Source organism: Dipodomys spectabilis, unplaced genomic scaffold (genome assembly GCF_019054845.1).
Source record: "Dipodomys spectabilis isolate Male_0828 unplaced genomic scaffold, ASM1905484v1 ptg000187l, whole genome shotgun sequence".
Classification (NCBI taxonomy): Eukaryota; Metazoa; Chordata; class Mammalia; order Rodentia; family Heteromyidae; genus Dipodomys; species Dipodomys spectabilis.
In genome coordinates, this window is record NW_024870864.1 from 4,918,517 (window position 1) to 4,938,714 (window position 20,198).

At 40.8% G+C, this 20,198-nt stretch overlaps 1 protein-coding gene across 2 annotated transcripts in view; it reads right to left on the reverse strand.

Moving 5' to 3' along the window:
• The window catches only part of Aff3 (AF4/FMR2 family member 3), a 548,149-nt gene that overhangs the window by 84,801 nt on the left and 443,150 nt on the right, over nucleotides 1-20,198 (reverse strand). Inside the window, exon 10 of one of the 2 annotated variants that reach the window (XM_042695394.1) lies at nucleotides 11,016-11,053. In XM_042695394.1, the coding sequence (XP_042551328.1) occupies nucleotides 11,016-11,053 (38 nt within the window). Of the gene's footprint in view, nucleotides 1-11,015; nucleotides 11,057-20,198 lie in introns of both variants that reach the window. The other variant, XM_042695393.1, reaches the window with a different exon arrangement.

The window sequence follows — 20,198 nt, forward strand, 5'->3', positions numbered from 1 at the left end:
GATTAACCGCCCTGTGCCTCAAAGTGGTAGATTATTACCCTTGAGTGAAGAAGCTCAGAGATACCTCCCAGGCCCTAAGTTCAAGTACCAGGACCAGAAAAAAAATTAAGGGTAAAAAGGGTAAAAAAGGGTAACTGCTGTTCCCATACTTTTCCTTAGTAACAACATTATTGCTAAGAAACAGTTATTGTTTGTAATCAGTTTTTTGTTTTACATAGTTCTCTCCCTTAAATAATCTCCCAAGGCCTCACCACATTGCTGCATTGTAGACAGAAGTGGATATTACTCTTTCCTCTTGAAATGATAAAAAGGAGAATCAAGTCAGGTCACTAGGATTCAGGCCATACATCAGGCTCTGCCTGAGATGTAAAGATTGCGACAGGCACAAGATGGAGTCTGTCATCCATGAAAGTCAAGAGAGAAAGTAGCTTGGTATATCAGCCACCAAGAGGCGAGCGGAGGGTGCTATGTGAAAAGAAAATGTAAAGAAGGAGGGCCTACTTCAGATGGGGTAGAAAAGCATGTCCGTGTGCAGGTGCAGTAGATTGAATGAAAATGTCTGTGGATGAAGTCATGGAATAGACCTATGAAAGAAATGAGGGTTTGAGCCAAGTTTGTTGAGTCCCTACTGTTACATTACTTCACTCCCCACAACCAGAAGCTTGTGTGGTCCCCAATGACATTCAGTAAATAAAGTGCTATTTCACTTCACTGAGGCAAGGAAGCTGGCAAAACTGGTAACTGGTACTGAGAGCAACAATCTATATGGATGAGATTCCCATTCTGTAGGTCCATAGGACACAGACTGCCATAGAGACAGGAGCAAAATCTGTGCTTCATTTTTAAATGCTAGTGTCGAGGTAATGGTTTTCCAGCCAGCTGGAATGGGAAAAGATCTTCAAGAAATAGAAATTATAGGAAATAATGTTGGCTTAGTTCTTCTCATCATATAAATCTGTCTAAACCCTACCGCTGCACGTTTCAAGGGTTCTGTCATGTTCTATTTTAAGTGTAGAGAACAGAAAGATGGCTTAATCCCTAGACCTATTTGTTTGGGAGAAATAGAGCTAGATGAAGCCTGTTCTAGCAAGCAGAATCCCTCATGATGGGCAGGAGAAGGGAGCAGCCCTTGGCAATAGGCGCAACCCTCAGGCATGTGCTTTGGAGTGTCACTAAGGGCAGAGCTTGTCTGTCCTATTTTCAGGGGTTTCAGTAGAGTGGAGAGGCCTGGTGTGCCAAGGCCTTTCTTCCCAAGGCTGTAAACTTGGGCTCTAGCTGGTTCTACCCCTTACTGTGAATATTAGCCTTGGGCAAAGACTTCATCTCTCCACTTCAGTTCCCCATTTCAATAAATAAATAGTAAAATAAGTTATAAGGACCCCTGCCCCAGAAGCTTTCTGGGAACAAAATGGGGGTAGTGACAGTAAGCCCCCAGAAAGAAGCCTGGAGCAGTAGGCATGCTACAGCAAGAGGCCTGGAAGTAACCTAACATCCCAAAGATCACATGCTATTGTCCAAGGTGTGTGAGTGGGAGTCATCTGGCTTTGTGGTCATCTTTCAACATTATCAAAGGCACCTGGTCCCTTTTAAATTATACTTCAGTAACTGGGGTAATGACTCACAGAGAATCTGGATCTCCTTTGCATATTCCTACAGACAACCAACTCCTCAATTTGCTATGCTTACCAAGTGCCTCTTATTATTTTCTTTGGCTCCTCCCAGCTCTGGGATTAGAGGAGCTGAATAGAGGTTACTGTCTTCATTTTAAGATGAAGAATGTGACCTAACGTGGCTCTCTGACTCACTGGCTGTGAACTAGAGCAAACAGAGCCACGGAGAAGCCGAGTGGGGAGCTGCCAGGGCTTCAGATTCCTAGCTAGGGCTGGGCTAAATGCAGCTCAGTTCAATTTACCAGATCAGAGCCAGTGAGCAAGCCAACCTAGTCTGTAATGTACAAAGAGGGGCCATGTTTTGTCCTTCACAAGCAATTGTTCTGCCTTAACATTTTAACTGATCTGATTAGTGAGTAGTGCCATGAGGCATTTTGCCTCTCAGGATGAGAGCATCAATGGGCAGAAGGCCTTGTAAAAACACAGAGCCAAGGTCACAAAGAATTACACAGAAGAGGAAAGACTGAGAAAACCGCTAGGAATTAAGTAGATCAAATGGCTGTCCCTAAATACCTGGATCCACATGGCAGGGGGTTAATGCTGCCCAGTGAGAACAGAGGCAGGTGCTGTATTCTGCTGGCCAGCAGAAGGGCATGGCATGCCTGGCAACCACTAGCTTGGGTGCCAGCATGGGACTGGAAGAGTCAGAAAGGTCAGACTGCTCCAGCGAGCAGAGGTCACATTAACCTTCCTTTCCTCTGTTGGGCTACAATTTGCAGTCAGCAAAGGTCAGCCAGCCTAGCAAGGCTAATACTGACCCAAGGCTGTCTCTGTGAAGGCTCTGAGGGAGCAGGTCACCAGAAGAGGAGGCTGCCTAGGGAGTGGAGGTGAGAAGAGGCAGGCCCTGAGTCCAGAGTTAGCAGCTGGCTGGGTAGTCAAGTCCAGCTGGTTCTATTAAGTCCAAGCCCAGAAAGCCAAATGGCTGGGTGGTACTGTCCCAAGGGACAGAGAGGGGTAGGGCAAGAGAAAGGATGGGAGAAGAGGGGAGGTAGCATTAAGGAAGACTTCATGGACTTTGGCTAGTTTTCTCCAACATAGTGAGATTTAAAGTAAAACAAATTGGAATAATAATCTAAATTAACTCTCAGGAAAGACAGCTAAGATAGAAAATTCAGAGATAGAAAAAGTGTTATTGATATTCCTAATATTATAAGTGAGATACCAATAATAGTAAAAAAAAAAAAGTCTTAGAGACTCGGTCTTAAATGAATCAGAAAACTGCTGGATTGGAGGTATGGCTCAAGTGGTAGAATGTCAGCTATAAGTAAGAGAGCTGAGCAAGAGCACAAGGCTCTGAGTTTAAGTCCCGGCATAGGCCAGAAAAAAAAAAGGAGGTTGTAAGGTTAAGTAAAATTTACATGAATCACAAATATTATTCTAAATCTAGAAGGGACAACTTTCAAAAGTGAATGATATACTGAGACAAGACAAAGACTTTTGATAAAGATAGTTCATATTTAAATCACAGGTTTTAAATATTTACCTCTGGTAATTTTATCAACTCAGTCTAAGAAGATGAGCTCAGAAGAGAGTGGAATTGTAACGATCAATGTTAGAAGTGCCATGAAGTATTACTAAGTGTTCTGCCACTGATCCATGGAGAGTCTAGCTCTTTCTGGTCCCTTCTGAGTTTACGGACTGCTATGAGGCCCATGAAACGAGAAGGTAACAATTAGCTTGACTAGTTTGCTAGTCACAGACACGTGGCTTCAGGAGCAAGGACGGGCTATAAGCCTGGCTCTGCCACCCTTACCACAGAAGACCAGGGTGGCATCCTCCAATTAAGTGAAGAAAAGAATGTCCAGGCTAGTACCTAGACCTGTTTAGAACAATGCTTCCCACTCAGGCCCTCTAGAGATAGAACATTTGGAAGACTAGAGCAGCATGAGGATCCTTTATCTAAAATGTTTGGGATCAGGAATGTTCCAGATTCCCCCACCCCTCAGATTTTATTTTATTTTTTTATTTTTTTTTTGGGTCCGGTCGTGGGGCCTGAACTCTGGGCCTGGGCGCTGTCCCTCGGCTCTTCAGCTCAAGGCTAGCGCTCTACCACTTGAGCCATAGTGCCACTTCCGGCTTTTTTCTTTTTAGCTTATGTGGTGCTGAGGACTCGAACCCAGGGCCTCAGGCTTGCAAGGCAAGCGCTCTACCACTGAGCCACCTTCCCAGTCCCTGATTCTGTAACATTTGTGAGTATATACATGCACACATATACACACACTTATATAATTAGGCATATATATATGTATACACACATGAAATCTCTTGGAGCTGGAATCCAAGTCTAAACATGAAATTCACTTATGTTTCATGCATACTTCATACATATAAGCTGCAGATAATTTTATTCAAATTTTAGATGTTATGCATGAAGAAAAGTTTCAAGGTGTGAAATTTTCCACATGTTGTGTTATGTTGGTGTTCAAAGGTTTTAGAGATTGGAGTATTTCAGATTTTGGGTTTTCAGATTAAGGATGCTTAATATGTATCTATATAGGTATCCATTCACCCCACTCCCGTTTTTATACTTAAAAAATGGTAGTAAAATACACAGGATGTATTTTAACCATTTTCAAATGTACACTCACTTCAATGGCATTGTATGTTCACATCAGTGTGCAGCCATCAGCACTATCAATTCTTTTTTAAAGAGGTCAGAGCTCTTCTAAGTGGGTCCCCGCTCACTTCACCCTTCTGTCTCTTCAGGCACAGGCAATTCTGGGCTTTAACAAGGAGGTTAAAACACTATGATCCAGCAGTCCCTCCGGCTACCTTCTCCTTGGCAGGATATCAGGCAAGTCCATATTAATCCTGAGTCATTCCCAGACGCACTAAACCATTTTAAAGGGCAATTAGTGGCTTTATACAACTTTATTTATTTACTCAAAAGACTGTAACTTCTTCCAAGGCTCTTTTCTATTGTGTAAAATACATGTTTGGGACCTTTTAAACTGTGTATTATTTACCTGATAGGCCTCAATGGCTTCTCTGGAGCCATTCAGTTTTATTGTGGAAATTAGTACTAGGGGGGCTTTTAAAAAGCTGAGTTTTAGACCCTACAGTCTATGTTTGCTCTTGTTGTTAATGCAGTGTTAATGCAGCTGACTGAGCTAATGGCCACCAAAGGGCTGAGAGGGACACTTATGCGGCTTCCCATAGGAGCAGTAGGGCCGAGGCACTCTGCTGTCACAGTGCCTGGTTAGAGAGGAGAGCACTGCAGAGGGGGCTCAGGTATCACTTATTCTTCACACAGGGCTCCCCCCATGTTATCTGAGAATGCCTGTTTCTGAAATAAGTATTATTTGCTTTGAGATGATAAAAATGACACCAATTCTTTGGAGATCTGCTGGGAAAGTGTCAGGAAATGGCCTGGGATGGCTTTTAAGTGAGTGAAAGGGGAAGGTAAAGCCAGAGGGATGGGTTGTGATGACTTGGAGGTGTGCCTGGACCTTCCCTGGGTTTCACTTTCAGGAGCCAACAGGCTAGATTAGAACATATTACAAAAGTTGGAAAAGGCAAAGGACATTTCTTGGGACTTATTGGCATTGGTTTTCCTAGAGTGTCAGTGTACAAAGAAGCCCACACTATTAGTCCTTAGTTGCTTCATAATTAAACCTATGATTTACTATTTTTCTCTGCTGGGTTTTAAGCCTCTGGGAAGACTTAAATCAAAGAGAATCTCCTGGTCTCTGGATGAGAGTTTATGTAGCACAGCATAATTACCATCCTTGATGGTAATTGATCTTATCTATCCCTAAACCTAGCCGGGAGGTACTATCCTCACACTGTCTGTGCAACTGGGATATTTCAGATTAAGATGGGTAAATATCTTGCCCCAAATCAGTTCGTCAGCATTCCATGCTTGCTAATATCACATGCAGCATCCTGTCATGTCTAACAAAAAGCAAAGGAATAAGAGACAGCTGTGGTAGAGGGTTTTTATTCTCCTGATCAGGAGGGCAGAGTGGAGTAGCAAGGTTCACTTTCTTAGCATGTCTTGTTTGAAAAGGGATAAAGCAACCTTCACCTGATCTTTCTATGATCTAGATGCTTTCAACTAACTTTCTTCACTTGCAGAAAAAATCCTATACAAAGGACTTTTTTTTCCCCCTCCTGTGGAAGGAGTTTAAACATGGCATTCTGTCTATAAGAAAACAGTGGTCAACCTGAGAAGTACAAGTTGTCATGTCGAAAACGAACTTTACAACTTTAGTGGTGCGGGGGAGGGGGGGTGGGGATGGGGGTGGGGGGGTGGGGAGGGAATATTGGGGGGGTGAGGGGAGGCTGGGAAGGGATGTGAAGGGTAAACAAAGGAGGAGGCTACAATGCTTGGTAAGAAATGTACTCATTATCCTGCCCATGTAATTGTAACCCCTCTGTACAGTATGTTCACAATAAAAAAAAAAAAGAAAAAAAAAAGAAAAGAAAACAGTGGTCAAATAGTAGTAGATGTTTTGTATGAGTATTGCTTAGGGGAAAGACAAATGACTTATTTTTTTCCTCATTTAAAATAAAACAATTAGGACTGAGGGTATAGCTCAAGCGGTAGAGCACCTGCCAAGAAAACATTAGGTCCAGAGTTCAAATCCCAGTACTGCAAAACAAACACACAAAATAAAACTTAAAAAGGCATACTATAAGTCATGATTAGGTAGTGGTATAAAGTATGCACCATTCTTCAAGATGTGGTTTCCACTCTCTAGTAGTTGCTGAGGAGGAGTATAAATCTATTAAGTTCTCAAAGTACAAAAGCAACAATTTTATGAGGGGCTGGTAAACTAGAAGCTGGGTCAGGGGGTTGTTTGAGATAAGGTTTCTTTCCATTTTTGAAGGAAGCCCCGCATAGTGAAGGTACAACCTGCTCTTGTCCCCTTGCCCTATTTGGTGGCTACCTCCAGCCACTCTCCCTCTAATGTCCTGCCCCCAGAGAAGGTTGGGTTTATATCCCCTGTATGCCCTGCAGCCCAATTCTACTCCTGCCATTCCTCCTTTTTCTTCTGCCTCTTTATTCCTCTGTCACCAATACAACCACCTTCTATATGGTGCTTCAATTTTCCTTTTGAATCCTTTCCTCTGTGTTCTTCTACTTAGTTAACTGTCTGTCAACCTTATTTCCCTATAACTTAATGAATTCAGAAGAGTGCATCTCACTGAAGCTGGGATGGGCATCAGCTCTGAAGTCTGATTCATTCTGGGAATTTAAGGCTGTGAGATGAGGGGCAAATTACTTGAGTTTAGAAAAAAAGGACTCACTAGGATTTGGGGGAAACAGTTTAGAATATGGAAATAAATGGAAGTAAAAGTTCTAATACTGGATCCTTTCTTCCTTGCTAAGACGGCTGTTGTGAGGATAGAAGTATCACACAGGAAACAGTGTACTGTGTGACATACAACTATTCTAATAGAAACTCCATCAATTTGTATAATATAGCAATATCCTAATATAGACTTAATTTATCCCCATGTGTACATTTTCTCTACCACATATAAACTGCTTGGGGGCAGAATCCATGGGTTATAAGGCCAGCACAATGCTTTACCTGTGTATGGGCTCAGTTCTGCAAATATTTCTTGAATAAATTATGGAAGGGGAAAAAGAAGCAGTAATACCTGATAGAGACTATACAGAAGAGCATTTAAAGCCCTGCCACTGTATGAAGGGCAGAGATGAAGAGGGGCTGTGAGAAGGATTCTGAAGTCATCTGGTATAGTCCTCTTTTTGTTACTAATTTCTAACTTATTATACTTTATGTACTGGGTGGTTTTGATCTTCTGAAATTTCTGAGACTTCCCCGTTTACTCTTGGATTGATATATTTTTAACTGTTCAGCTGTTTTTAATCTTTCTAAATTTCTACATTTTATCTTTGTAAACTTCTAAATTCCCATATGACCTCTATGACAGCTGGTAGTGTTCCCCATTCTAAAACATGCAGGCATGAATCTGCCTGCAGCCCTTTGTGATGAGCCTTTGTTCATTAACCTCTCTCTCCTGAAGCAACTTGTTATAATGCTAATGACCAGTTCCAGAAATTTATTTTTTGTACAATTTTTTACTGTAAAAATACTGTACAGAGGGGTTTCAGTTATGTGAGCAAGGTAATGAGCACATTTCCTATTGAGCATTGTTGCCTCCTCCTTTGTTTTTCCCCTACCATCCCTTCCCTCCCACATCCATAACTACACCCTCAAGCTGTAAAGTAACCTTACGTCCAAAGTTGTCTTTTTGTAACCACAAAGCAATGACTCAGATCTTTCATTTGTTCCTTGCTTTCATTCATTTACAAAATGACTTATTTTAGTTCCTTTACTGCTAGACCCTGTACAAAGTGCTTAGGGAGAGAATAACTGAGACAGAACAATGTATGGAAATAATGTAGCAAAAGGAGCCCAAACACCTGTCTGTGACTACATTCAGATCTGCTTTGTTACTGCATGGAGGAGAGTGAGAGAATTGTATTCACTGAAGACCTGGGGTATAGTCACAGCCTGGCCAACACATGTGAGTCACATCACCTGTGTGGAGGGGTGTAGTATTTTTATTGTTATTATAAAGGTAATGTGTGGAGGAATTACAGTTACATTAAGTCAGGTGAAGAGTACCTTTCTTTTCGACAATGTCATTCCTTCCCTTACTCTCTCCCAGGTTTTTATTTCCTCCTGTACCCACCCACAAATTGTATAATTCATCTTCAACATAAAGTCTAGTGAGTACCACTGATGCATTTGTTGACCCTTTGTCTCACGTTCAAAGTTTTGTTTTAGCTGTAAAAAGGGTCAAATATTTCTCTTGGTGAGGATCATAAAATGAGATGGCATAAATGGGACAGTGCTTCTAACCTCTAAAGCCCTTTAAAAACATTATCCACATGGTATACCAGAAAGACTTTGCTATGAGGAGCTACTTGCTTAGGAGAGTCTAGAAAATGTGGGCTTCAAGGGCAGGGTTGATATGGAACTGTCAAACTTGGGAATTTACGACTTTTTTTTAAGAGTCTCTACCCCTTTTCCTGACGTCTGAAGAAGAGATCAACTGCTAGCAGTACGGGGCAACTGTGGCTTTCCTTTTACATTGCCAAGGACTGAGTAAAATGGTACCCAGGGCACCTGAGCTGGTGCCCTCACCTCCCCCAACACACCCCTGTTTATCTGTTGAAATGGATCCACTTAACTAGGGATTAGGAAGGTAAGAGCTAAATACAGAGCCATCATCCTGCCAGTCAGGTGCCCACCTTGCCTTGCTCTTTTACAGTGGGCCAATTAGGTTCTGTTTTGGGACACAGATAATTTCACATTCTTTTACCTAGGTGGAGGAGAAACTCCTTTCATTTTAGGTTATTTCTCATTTACCTAATTTCATCCGATTCTCCCTAGTAGAAAAGTATATAGCACTTGTAAGATTTGTTTGAGAGAAGGAAAAATGAAAAGCAGCAGATACACAGACCTCTCTCTTTACAAAGGTAATCTCCGTCTGGTCAGCAAAGCTGTGAGCACAATCATTTCTCCCTCATTGTGCCCACAGCACCCTACAGAGAATGCCTGGTGCTCAATAAATATTTGTGGAATAAATGAATAAATCAATGTCAGTTGTCTGGATCTAAATATAAATGGGTCTTGGACCTCAGCTACTGCCAGATGGGCAGACAGGTTACAGTCTGGTGATGCATCTCCAGGGCTACAAAAATGTCGCCATGGCTGGAGCTGCAAGCTGACATTTCAGAAGATGATTACATGCACAATTTAACTACATGGCTATTTGTGCCCTCCAAGTGCCATCGCTTCAACAACTGCCTTCATGTTGGTTTTCTTGCTTGTTGCTTTTTTTTTTTTTTTAAGTCGAGCGCAGGTTTTTTTCTTGCCTCTCATATTTCTAGCTGAATGTGATTTATTCATATGAAATTACGCTCCATTTTTATAAAACCCAAGTTACTGCAAATGATGCTTGAGGTTTTGCAGAAAATATTAATTCCTGATCTGCTGCTATAAACCATGCCTGCTCCTGTACAGCAGCTCTGTCGCCCTGAGACAGATGGAAGTAGTCCCACGGTATGATTAACTTCTTAGTTCTGGCAATTTCCTTGTGCTCCTCTGGTCCTAGATTTCTAGATTGACCTCCAGCTTCTCTGCAAATTCACAATCGCTCAGCTTGATAAATCATGCGAATCCCCTTTCTGATCAGAGTTATCTACTATTTACTACTTATGAAGGGAAGTTAATCGTATTCAAGGTACTTCATATGCTGCACACATAGCCTTACTTCTTCTCAACAGCACACTGCATATTTTCCACATTACTGGCTTTTGCAGTGCAGAGTCCATACCAAAGACTCACCTTTATAAGGGAGCCTTGTGCTCAAGTAGCCCTCTCCGCCCCCCCCCCCCCACTCCCTACCTGCATTGAATACAATGCCCAGAAGAGAAGGCATTTGTGAGGCACATTATAAGGAATAAAAATGTAAGAAGGATAAGGTCCTTTGCAAACACATGTTCTTGACACTGGTTTAGCTCATAAAGAATTTTGCTACCCTCTCCCGACCTGGTTGTTTGCAGTTTTTGTCATATGGGGGGCATCAATGAACCTCTCCTAGGCCAGCTGACTCCCAAAGGTATAAAATACATGGGGAAAAATTCTATGGTTTTATAGAAATTCTATGTTATAGAACACAGAACATAGAAAAGGACAAAAATCACACCATCCCACCCTCAATACTCTGGGTAGAGGTGCCCAGGTTAAGTCAGGCTGAAGTCTAAATTTCCTTTCCATTTTCCAGTTATGACCTGAAGAGTACTGTGGCAAAGTGGGATATGAATTACCATTTGGTTTTTGATTAGGTTTACATATATCATTTGATAACACCAACTGAACAAACTAAATCAGGGAAGAAGAAGTCAGGTGTACTGGACTATGAGTTAGTGAGTTACATTGCATATAGTCCTGCATGAGAGAATCCCATCAACAGATGGATCACTCTTGGTGAAAGGCTATGGAAAGATTGAAGAAAACATCTTAAAATACATGGAGTATTTACTGCTGAAAATGAGCTTGGGTCTCTACCAATTCCAAAGTTCAGAATTTACTGGGGCATTCAAGCCTTTTCCCTTAAGTTTCTTGTCTCTTGTTTCATTGCACAATGAGGGATTCTTCATAGTTTATGTGAAATACAACAAGGCAATTTTTGCAGTAATAAACTCCACACATGCATGACAAATCCAAGCATGCAAAATGTTTAACATCCCGGTTCACAGATTCTTTAGGGACAAAATCTGATTATGAATTATATACCACAATAAATAGGGCTCAATGTTTCATAAAGCAATTTATAGTTCATAAAAATGACAAAATGTACCTGTCAGATAGAGCGTGGAGAGCTGTTCTCTGGGCTGCCTGCTGGAAGAAAGGGCAGAGATGTTTATTTAATATTCTGACTTTTAAATTATGTGCTCAATCAACACTTAAAAACCCCATGTTACACACATTTTTGTCATGTGGCCAAATTTTAAACGACTAACAACACGGTAGAGGGCTCTATCATGCTATGAAAGGAGCATTACAGAAGAGGTAATGAGTGCTATGGCAATGTGCACGTATCACCAGGGGGCGAGGCGAGCATGAGGTCCCAAGTAATAGACCCCTGGGATTGGACAGGTCTTGATAAAGAGCAAAGACCGGAGCTATTGTATTGCTATTCTCTGGAATCATTTTCTCATTACTTAATTTTTTTTTCCTACCTCCCTATTTCCCTGCCACTATTTTAGTTAGGGTGTAATTTCTTACTTTCTTTTTAGATTGATTGGAAAATGTCTCCACAGTTTGAAAGTGGAACACTACAATCTCAGGATTATTGATTTTTGAGGAATAGTAATAATATTGTGAGTATTTTTTTGAAAGAGATTTTTAAAGGTCCATTCTGGAATATTTACAGATATTGTATGATGCTGGGATTTGCTTTAAAACAACTCAGTGGGAGAAGGGGTGTGGGTGGGCATATTCATGACAGAAACATATTTTAAGCAACATGAAAATGAAAAGATTAAGGTGGGACCAGTCAGGAAGGTACAGATGAACGATAAGTAGTGTATGTATGGACCCTGCAGCTCTTCAAACAGTGTCTGGGACTATTAACAGGTGTCTAGGTAAATAGCTGCTGAGTAAACATTAAAGAAATGAATCCATCAGGGAATCCTTTCTGCTGAAAACTGGGTGGAATTTTAAAGGCAAGGAGGGATATGGTGAGGAAGATGCGCTGCTCAGCTTCCAGCAGTGGTTCTCCAGTGGGGTACTTCTTAGTCCTTGTCCTAGGTATGTCTGAAAGTGAGAAGGAGTATCTCTGAATAGGTTACACTCAAGAAGCGGCTCATCTGTGGCATTTAGTGCCTGGGGCGCTAAAATCTTTTAAAGAGCAGGAAAAGTCTGCTTTGTACACTGAGGAATTGTCCTTTTAAAATGACATAGGGGAGCCATAGTGAAATATGCTAACAGAGGAGCAATGAATACAAGGCAGACCTGAGAAAAGGGATACAGAGAAAGTGAGCTTTGGGGCCTGATAAAAAGAACTGAAAAGTCAGAGGAACTTAAGATCATTCCTCCAAGTGGCACAACAACATTGATTTAGAAAAAACCATCAAATGTAAGAACTGGGAACTGACAGCTTATGCCCTAGGACCTTCATCCATTCATCCATTCATTACGGACCTTGAGTGTAGCTCTCTATCAACATCTCAGTTTCCAACTGCCCTTCCCTTCTTTGGATAAAATGTGGAAGAAGCCAGTCAACCCATGCCTAGGCCATTGTGGACAATGGAATGGGTTGCTATCCTCTGGATCCCAGAAAATTAAGGCCCAAGTTTTCTAGCGTGCCAGGGTTAGAGAAGTACTTCAAGAAAGGAAGGCAAGTGTGAGAAAAATGAGGGAGAGGATAACAAGTTTGTCAGGAAATGTACTCACTATTTTAAGTATGTAGCTAACTGTAACCCCTCTGTACATCACCTTGAACCATAAAATTTTTTTAAAAAAGGAAGCCATCAGCTAGATTTGATAACTCAGGCCTATAATCCCAGGCACTTTGAGAGGCTGCAATTTAGAGGTTTGTGGTTTAAAGCTAGCCTGAACGGAAGTTACTGAGACTCCATCTTAACAAAAAAGCTGAGTAATGATGGTAAACACCTGTAATCTTAACTATTAGGAAGATATAGGTAGGAGGATCACAATCTAAGGCTGGGAATTCAATCTCGAGAAACAGAGAAGCCATATTTTGAGAGGTCTTTAAAGCCACTGACTATGTCCCCAGAAAACCTGCAGCCTTTAATACACTTAACACTGTTAGGAAGCTGAGTCATGAGAGTACAAGCAGCAAGAAAGAGCAGAAAAACAATCCCAACAAACCAGATCAACTCCAATGGAGAGCTGAAGTGGGACAACATGGTGACCTGGGTAGAGTCAGCAGACTATGAGGCATGGCACAAAATGGGGCCTGAGTTGTTCAGGGCCTAAACAGTGTCCTGGTCAAGGGCAGGATCACAGGGAGCTAGGAGTCTTGCAAGTTCATGGCACAGGATTGGCAGGCCCAGTAACCTATGGTCCAAGTCCCTGCCCCAGCAGGTATTCAGGCATGCCTATCACCTGGGAGTGGGACTTCACCTTCCTTCACCATGAAAACAAAATGGTGCCAGTTAAACCTAATTCCCTATCATCTACCACGTGGCCAAGATGGCGCCAGTTAAACCCAGTATCCTTATTTCAAGCTTTTCTGAAGAATAACCAAAAAGCAGAAAAGAACTAGGCGTACAGATCACTCTGTATAGTGCAAACATGAGGCTCTGAGTTCAAACCCCAATAGAAAGAAAGAAAAAAAACCAAAGAGGATAAAAGGAATTGTTCACAGATCTTGAGGAGGTCACTGAGGCAGAAGAGAAGCCAGAGAGGCAGCTCAGGTGTCCCCTTCTCTTACTTTCTGCCTGAGCTCTCTCTCACAGCCAGCCCAGGAGCTGCTCACTGAAAGCATCCAGCAGGTGATGGGTGCGCCTATCTTTGTTCTCAGGGTTGTCCTCTAGCGAGTTTGCACTCAGCTTTTACTTTTGGTACAGATATTTGAAAAAGACTCAACTTTCTACTCCTAGCTGTTCAACTGAACACCCTGGAAGTATTTTGAAATCGCTGTAAGAAAGGTGGAATGTATTATTAGTATGGTCTCTTAACATTATCACAGCAGGAGGCATGAGAGGCTGATCCTTCCTAGGATAACAGAAACCATAAGAGATATGACTAAAAGTTCACTATGAATTTTCTTCTAGACATGAAAATAGTCCAGGGCTGGAAAGGCCCTGCTTACAAACACTCTTCCCTCCTGACTTTCACAGGGAAGTACAGCACATGTTGATATAAAGTCTGCTAGAAAATTAGTTTAGGAGCCAAAGCAAAAAACAAAACAAAACAAAAAAAGGTAAGAAATTTTATTGCCCACCCACACTATGAATCAATGCATTCCAGGTGGTGGCACCGCCTGATAGCAACTCTGCATGACTTGGCCAAAACTAATATTAGCTGCTTCAGGAACTTGAGGTAAGACAGCTTTAGCACTGCTCTGTGATGCTCAAACCAAAAGGTACTCCTGGGCTTAGAGACCAGGCTCTTACCAGCTACTCTTAGAATCTGCCTACACAATTTCTTCAGCCAACCCTATAGTACTCATCAATTTTTTTAAATGTTTGATTTTGATTGTGTTACTTAATTTCCAATCATCCTAACTCCACAAAGGACAAGTCATCATCCATTAAGAGAAGGGTGAAGAATATAATCAAAGTTTAAAAACAATTCCTTGAGAAAAACAAGCTTATGGAATTAAAATTGTAAGTTAGATCCCAGAGCAAATACCACCAAGACATTTTTTCTGTCCCTTTTCTTTTCTTTTTTACTATTTTATTTTATTTTATCTTTTACCAGTCCTGGGACTTAACCTTAGGGCCGAGGCGCTGTTCTTGAGCTTTTTTTGCTCAAGGCTAGCACTCTAATACTTGAGCCATAATACCACTTCCAGCTTTTTCTGTATATTGAGGAATCAAACCCATGGTTTCATGCATGCTAGGCAAGTACTCTACCACTAAGCCACATTCCCAGCCCTTGCCCCTTTTCTTTAAAAAGTAAGAATAATACGAAGAAAATCCTTGGCTTTTGCATGCTATTTTATTTTCACTTGGGAAATAATAAAAGAAATAAACATTGGAATTAAATAGCCAAGAAAAAAATTACTCAGGTGACTCATGATTGAAGCCTGGAAAACTACTCATTGTAAACTAGATGAATTGTCCAATTTCATTCCTCAAGAGTTACATGTTACAGCAACTATATTTCTTCTCTTTGTAAATTTCTCATCATCTTTTCCTTGTAACTTTCCTTTTATTTGGTTTTCAGCAAAATTGTTTGAGAGGGTTAAGAGAATGCTTCATTGATCTTCCTGAATTCATTACTCATTCATGAATGACTCCAAAGCTTAAGTTTAAGAGACAAAACACATTTTCTGCCAGAAACAGTCACTTCCCAGCCTCTCCTCAAGAGACATCTTTTCTATGGCTTTATTATAACAAGCTTGGTGCTTGGGAACCTAATCAGTATATATTCAGGTTCCAATGTCTGCTAAATGAATTACAAGTCACAATCTGTTATTGAAGGAGGAAATTAAATGACCTTATTGTAATTGGGTTGAGCACAGAACAAGTTCATGGATATTTGAGTGGAGAGTAAAACAAAGGGGAGAGGCTGAAACTCAGAGGCAGCCCACAAAGATCCTTTTTTTTTTCCTTGACAGAAAAAGAACTAATGCCTGGGCATATATATTTTTTACTCTGAGTGACTTACTATGTGCAGGCACTGGGTTTGGCTTTAGTGACAGGCAAAGTAACAAAGTTACCATATTGTGTCTATTAGTGTCCAGAGTGGGGAAGTCTTGAGAAGTTCCACATGTAAACAGTTTAGATCACAAGGCTATGCCTAAAGAGAAAAGGATGTTATGGAACTGAATAATGAAGGGTCAAGAAAGACTCAGCAGGTAAGGAAGAATAAGGCTGAGGACTGAAGGATAAAGGATAGTTAGTGGCTCAGAAAAATGGGAGTAAGGAACAAAGGATTTTATGCAGGGAGAAGTTTGGGGGCAAAAGCTACAAGCAGCTTAAGGTCTGGCTCAGCTGAAAAATTGCAAGTAGTCACTGTGGTGCAGACAATGGGCCCTTAGGGACAATGGCAGAGCAAGTTGAGGGAAGATCAAGGGCTCTGGAGGTCAAGTGCAGAATTGTGGAGCTTATTCACAGGGCAAAGGAAGTCACTAAAAGGTTTACATTACAGGAAGCTGGGCAAAGCATGTTTAAACGTTCTATGCAACGTCTTGTTGTGAATATATAAAAATAAAAAAGAGTAGGGAAAGGGAGAATATGAACTACATTTTTCAAATATTGATGAGACAAAGGATGAACAAATGCAGCAGTGGTACACACTAGACACCATGTTGAAAATGAACTATATAACTTATGGGTGGGGATAGGATGAAAAAACTGGGAGAGAGTGAGGGAAGGGGTGACATTGTTCAAAAAGAAAGGTACTCAATAACTGATGTAACTGTAATCCCTCTGTACATCACCTTTATAATAACAATAAAATCTTATTTTTTTAAAAAAGAAAGGAGTCCCAGGTTTCCACTTGAAGCACCTGGAGTGAATAGACACCACTGGTGAAGATGAAAAACTGGAGGGTACTGGCACTGGGGCAAGGATGGAGTTCATTTTGGGAGTATGAAGTTCAAGTTGTAGTTGGAAATATGAGACTGACACTATTCAATGTCCAATAAAAATATACCATTAATAGTCCTAGCACACACACACACACACACACACACACACACACACACACACACTGGGATTCTGGGTATAGCTTTGATATTATTCTAAGAGAAGAGTATAAAGTAACTAGTTGGAAAATGTCTTTTTATCATTTCAGATGTGATGAATCTCCATTTTTACTATTAACAGTATCAAATTTATTCGACGGACAATAAGGGAAGGGTCTCTGCTTCAGTAATTATGATCATATTCCACAAGCTGTTTCCATATTCAACTGCAAAATACTCAGCTTCCATTGGGATTTTATCTTGATAAGACCATGTTAAGTAGAAAATATCCTAAGTCAAAATGTATTTAAAGGCTGGCGTATGGCTCGAGTGGTAAAGTGTCAGTCTAGCATGTTCCAGGGCCTGAGTTAAAACTCTAGTATTGACAAAAATATATAATATACCTAACCTACATTATTCTGCAATTGAAAGACCTAGTATATTATACAGAGTTGTTTTCTCTTGAGATGTGACTCCACCTGCTAATTGCAGAGCATTCTAAGAGAGGATCAGACCATGGATTATTAGTGTGGGAAAAGACCAACACTCAAAATTTGAAGTATGATGACTTCTGAATACATATAATTTTCATACTGTTTTAATGTCAAAAACTTGTTAAGTCAAATCATTATAAACTAGGAACCATCTACAATTGAGAATACCATCCCAACTAATCTTTGTTCAATTGCTGTTAACTGAAGCAAGCTGTGAAATTTTGCTTACTGTTTTTATTCAAGTTGAGACTTGCATTTATTAATTTGTTTTAATGTTTAATATCTTCTACATCTACTAACACATTTTATGTTTCATTATATTCACTTTCATGTAATTGTTTTTCATTTCAGTATAGGTAATGGGTCTCTTTAATGTATTATCACATATACTTCCATTAAGTATTTTACCTATTTATAAGACAAATACTGACTCACAATAAAAAAAGACAAATACTGTTCAAAAAAGAAATGTTCTCATTACCTGACTTACGTAACTGCAACCTCTCTATCACCTTTACAATAAAAACTAAATAAAAAATTTAAAAGACAAAAAATCCTTACTTGTCTACTTTTTCTTAGTAATTATAGGTACTTTGCACTTTCAGATTCCTAGAAATGTTGTCTAGTAGGTTTTGCTCAGTAGGTTTTGACCTTATCCTGTTTCCTACAGAGTCAGGCTGAGTCTTGGAGGAAAATATAATTTATCATCATAATAAGAACATTTTTGGAGTGAAAAGGAATGCTAACCAGATGCAAGTCAGAGGCTGGAGAATACAATCATGCTTTCTGGGCATTGTAGACTGTCTGGTTTCTCTAATAAAGACTTCTCTATGCAAATATTACTTGCTGTTTATTAAACTCACATTAATTAAGATCATAATAGAAGGCAGAATTTTAGAGGATGAGGAACTTCTCAATAAAGCAAGCAAAAGGCTAAATGTGGGCAGTAGAAAACAAATCAATTCTTGGTAACCTAAAATGAAGTCAATGTTCACTAGATTTCCTGTTCTTCCTATTTGTACTCTATTTAGGGTCAGCCTATACTGGGAGGTCTAGTTCAAGCTTGATTTCTTAAGCTTTCTTTCATTGATGTCCCTTTCTCTGAGCTCTAACACAAGTCTAAAATGAGTTAGCACTGGGTTCCACTCATTCTTGGGAAGCTTGTCATCTACCTTATGACAAATTTTTGTTGTGGCTTCCCAAGTTTCTTATAAGACCACTGAAGGTAGAGACCCTAGCTCAGCCTTCTTCTACCAGAAAGAGCTTCTTTCACACTGACAGCACTAATGGGATGTGAGTAAGAAACTTCTGGGGATGACAAACAAAGATTCTGTTTCACAGTCTCTCATCGATGAGTTTTGTGGAAATATATTCTCTTACTTGCTTTGTGTGCCAATGCTATGGCTTGCACTCAAGGCCTTTCACTCTCATTTTTTTTTCCTTGCTCAGTTTTGCTGGTGCACTACTCCCTGAGTCACAACTCTGGTCCAGCATTTTAATGGTTAACCGAAAATGTAGTCTCTTTCTTGCCTGGGCTGGCTTCAGATTTTGTTCTTCTAGATCTCAGCTTTCTGACTAGCTAGGATTATAGCTGTAACTACAGGTACCTAGCACTTTTATTAAAAGTATAGAAGATGGGGTTGGAGGTGTGGATCAGTTGGTAGAACACTAGCCAAAGAGCTAAAGCATCAGGTACCAAGTTCAAGTCCCAGTCTGAGACCTAAAAAAAAAAAAGATAGAAGACACATTCCCATTTGAAGAAAGTTTGCTTAGTTTTTTTCCTCTTTACATAGGATTGCTTAGATGTTTATAATTACCAGGTATGTGCTAATTTATTGAGTCCTTATTCTAGCCTATGGCAAATGCTGATTGGGGTTTGAAATCTGCATCAGTGATACTACCTCCTAGATCAGACTCTTACCAATAGACAGATCTGGACAGATCATTTGAAGTCAAATTAGTGAAGGTCCTATTTCTGGCAAGTCCAGCCTTCTGAGAGGGATTAAGAGAGACCTATTTGCTTTTGTTGAGCATTTTCAGGACACTTTACTCATTAGAGACTATGAACTATCTATGCCACCTAATTTGTTGCCCTTTCTGCACCAAAGCAGTGGTTCTTCTAGGCCCAGGAGCTTTTGCCATCACAGATTTACTTGATTCAGGAGAAACAGAGATGGTATGGGACAATGTGAGCAGATAATGTAGTCACTCCCCTCCCCCAATCCCCGTCATGGGGACCAGCATCAGTCTCCTCCCAGAGGGTCAGGCTGGAAAGCAGTGTGTGGGACTCAGAACACAATGTCCCAAAGTGTGTTGCCTTGTCATGCTAAGCACCTGGAATGAAAAGAAACTGGAAGTCCTCAGAAATTGCTTTAGAATCCAGGGCTCTGGATTCTTCCCTGCGGACTTCCCCTGCCAAGCACTGAAGGGGGCTCTTTCTGAACTTCTCTTATCAGACCAGAAAATCTTCTTCCAAGAGAAATATAAATGCCTTAAACCCTTAGAAACAGAATTGCTTTCCTTCAGAAATCTCATCAAGTAACTGAGAGGGAGAGGGAGGGGGAGGAGAAGGGGAGAGACAGAGAAGGGAGTAGGTATGGGAATGGGGAAACCTAAAATGGTCACTATACCCAGACTTTTCATTTATCACTTTGAGGGCAAAGCTAGTAAGTAATGGAAAGAGGCCAGTGACAGCTCCACAGAGCAGCAGATGCTGCCTCAACCTTACTGTGGATTGAAGATGAAACAAAAGGGGACCAGATGCATATTGAATGCTGCCAAGCTGAGTGAGAAGACTGGTTGGACACTGGATGGAGTCTGGCAGACATTGAAGAGAGCTTTATCTGGGAATGCCAATAAGGAGGAAGGATGGGAGTCTTTAAGGAGCAGGGAGGAGTCTAAGTTTTCTGAGAATTTTTGCTTTACCTCAAAGTTATTTAAAGGCAGTGACACATTGTTGACCTCCAAGCTTGCTAGACACTCCTGGGGAAGAATTCTTTCGACTTCCAGGCTTTCCACAGGGCTATGTTCGAATGAACAGCCTGCCTACGTTAGGTCTGGGTAGAAGCAAAGACCACTACAGTCACTAGGCAGAAGAGGGGAAATCCATGCATGCTGCTGGATGATGGTGAAGGAGCTAAGATTACTGTCTCACAATTGTGAG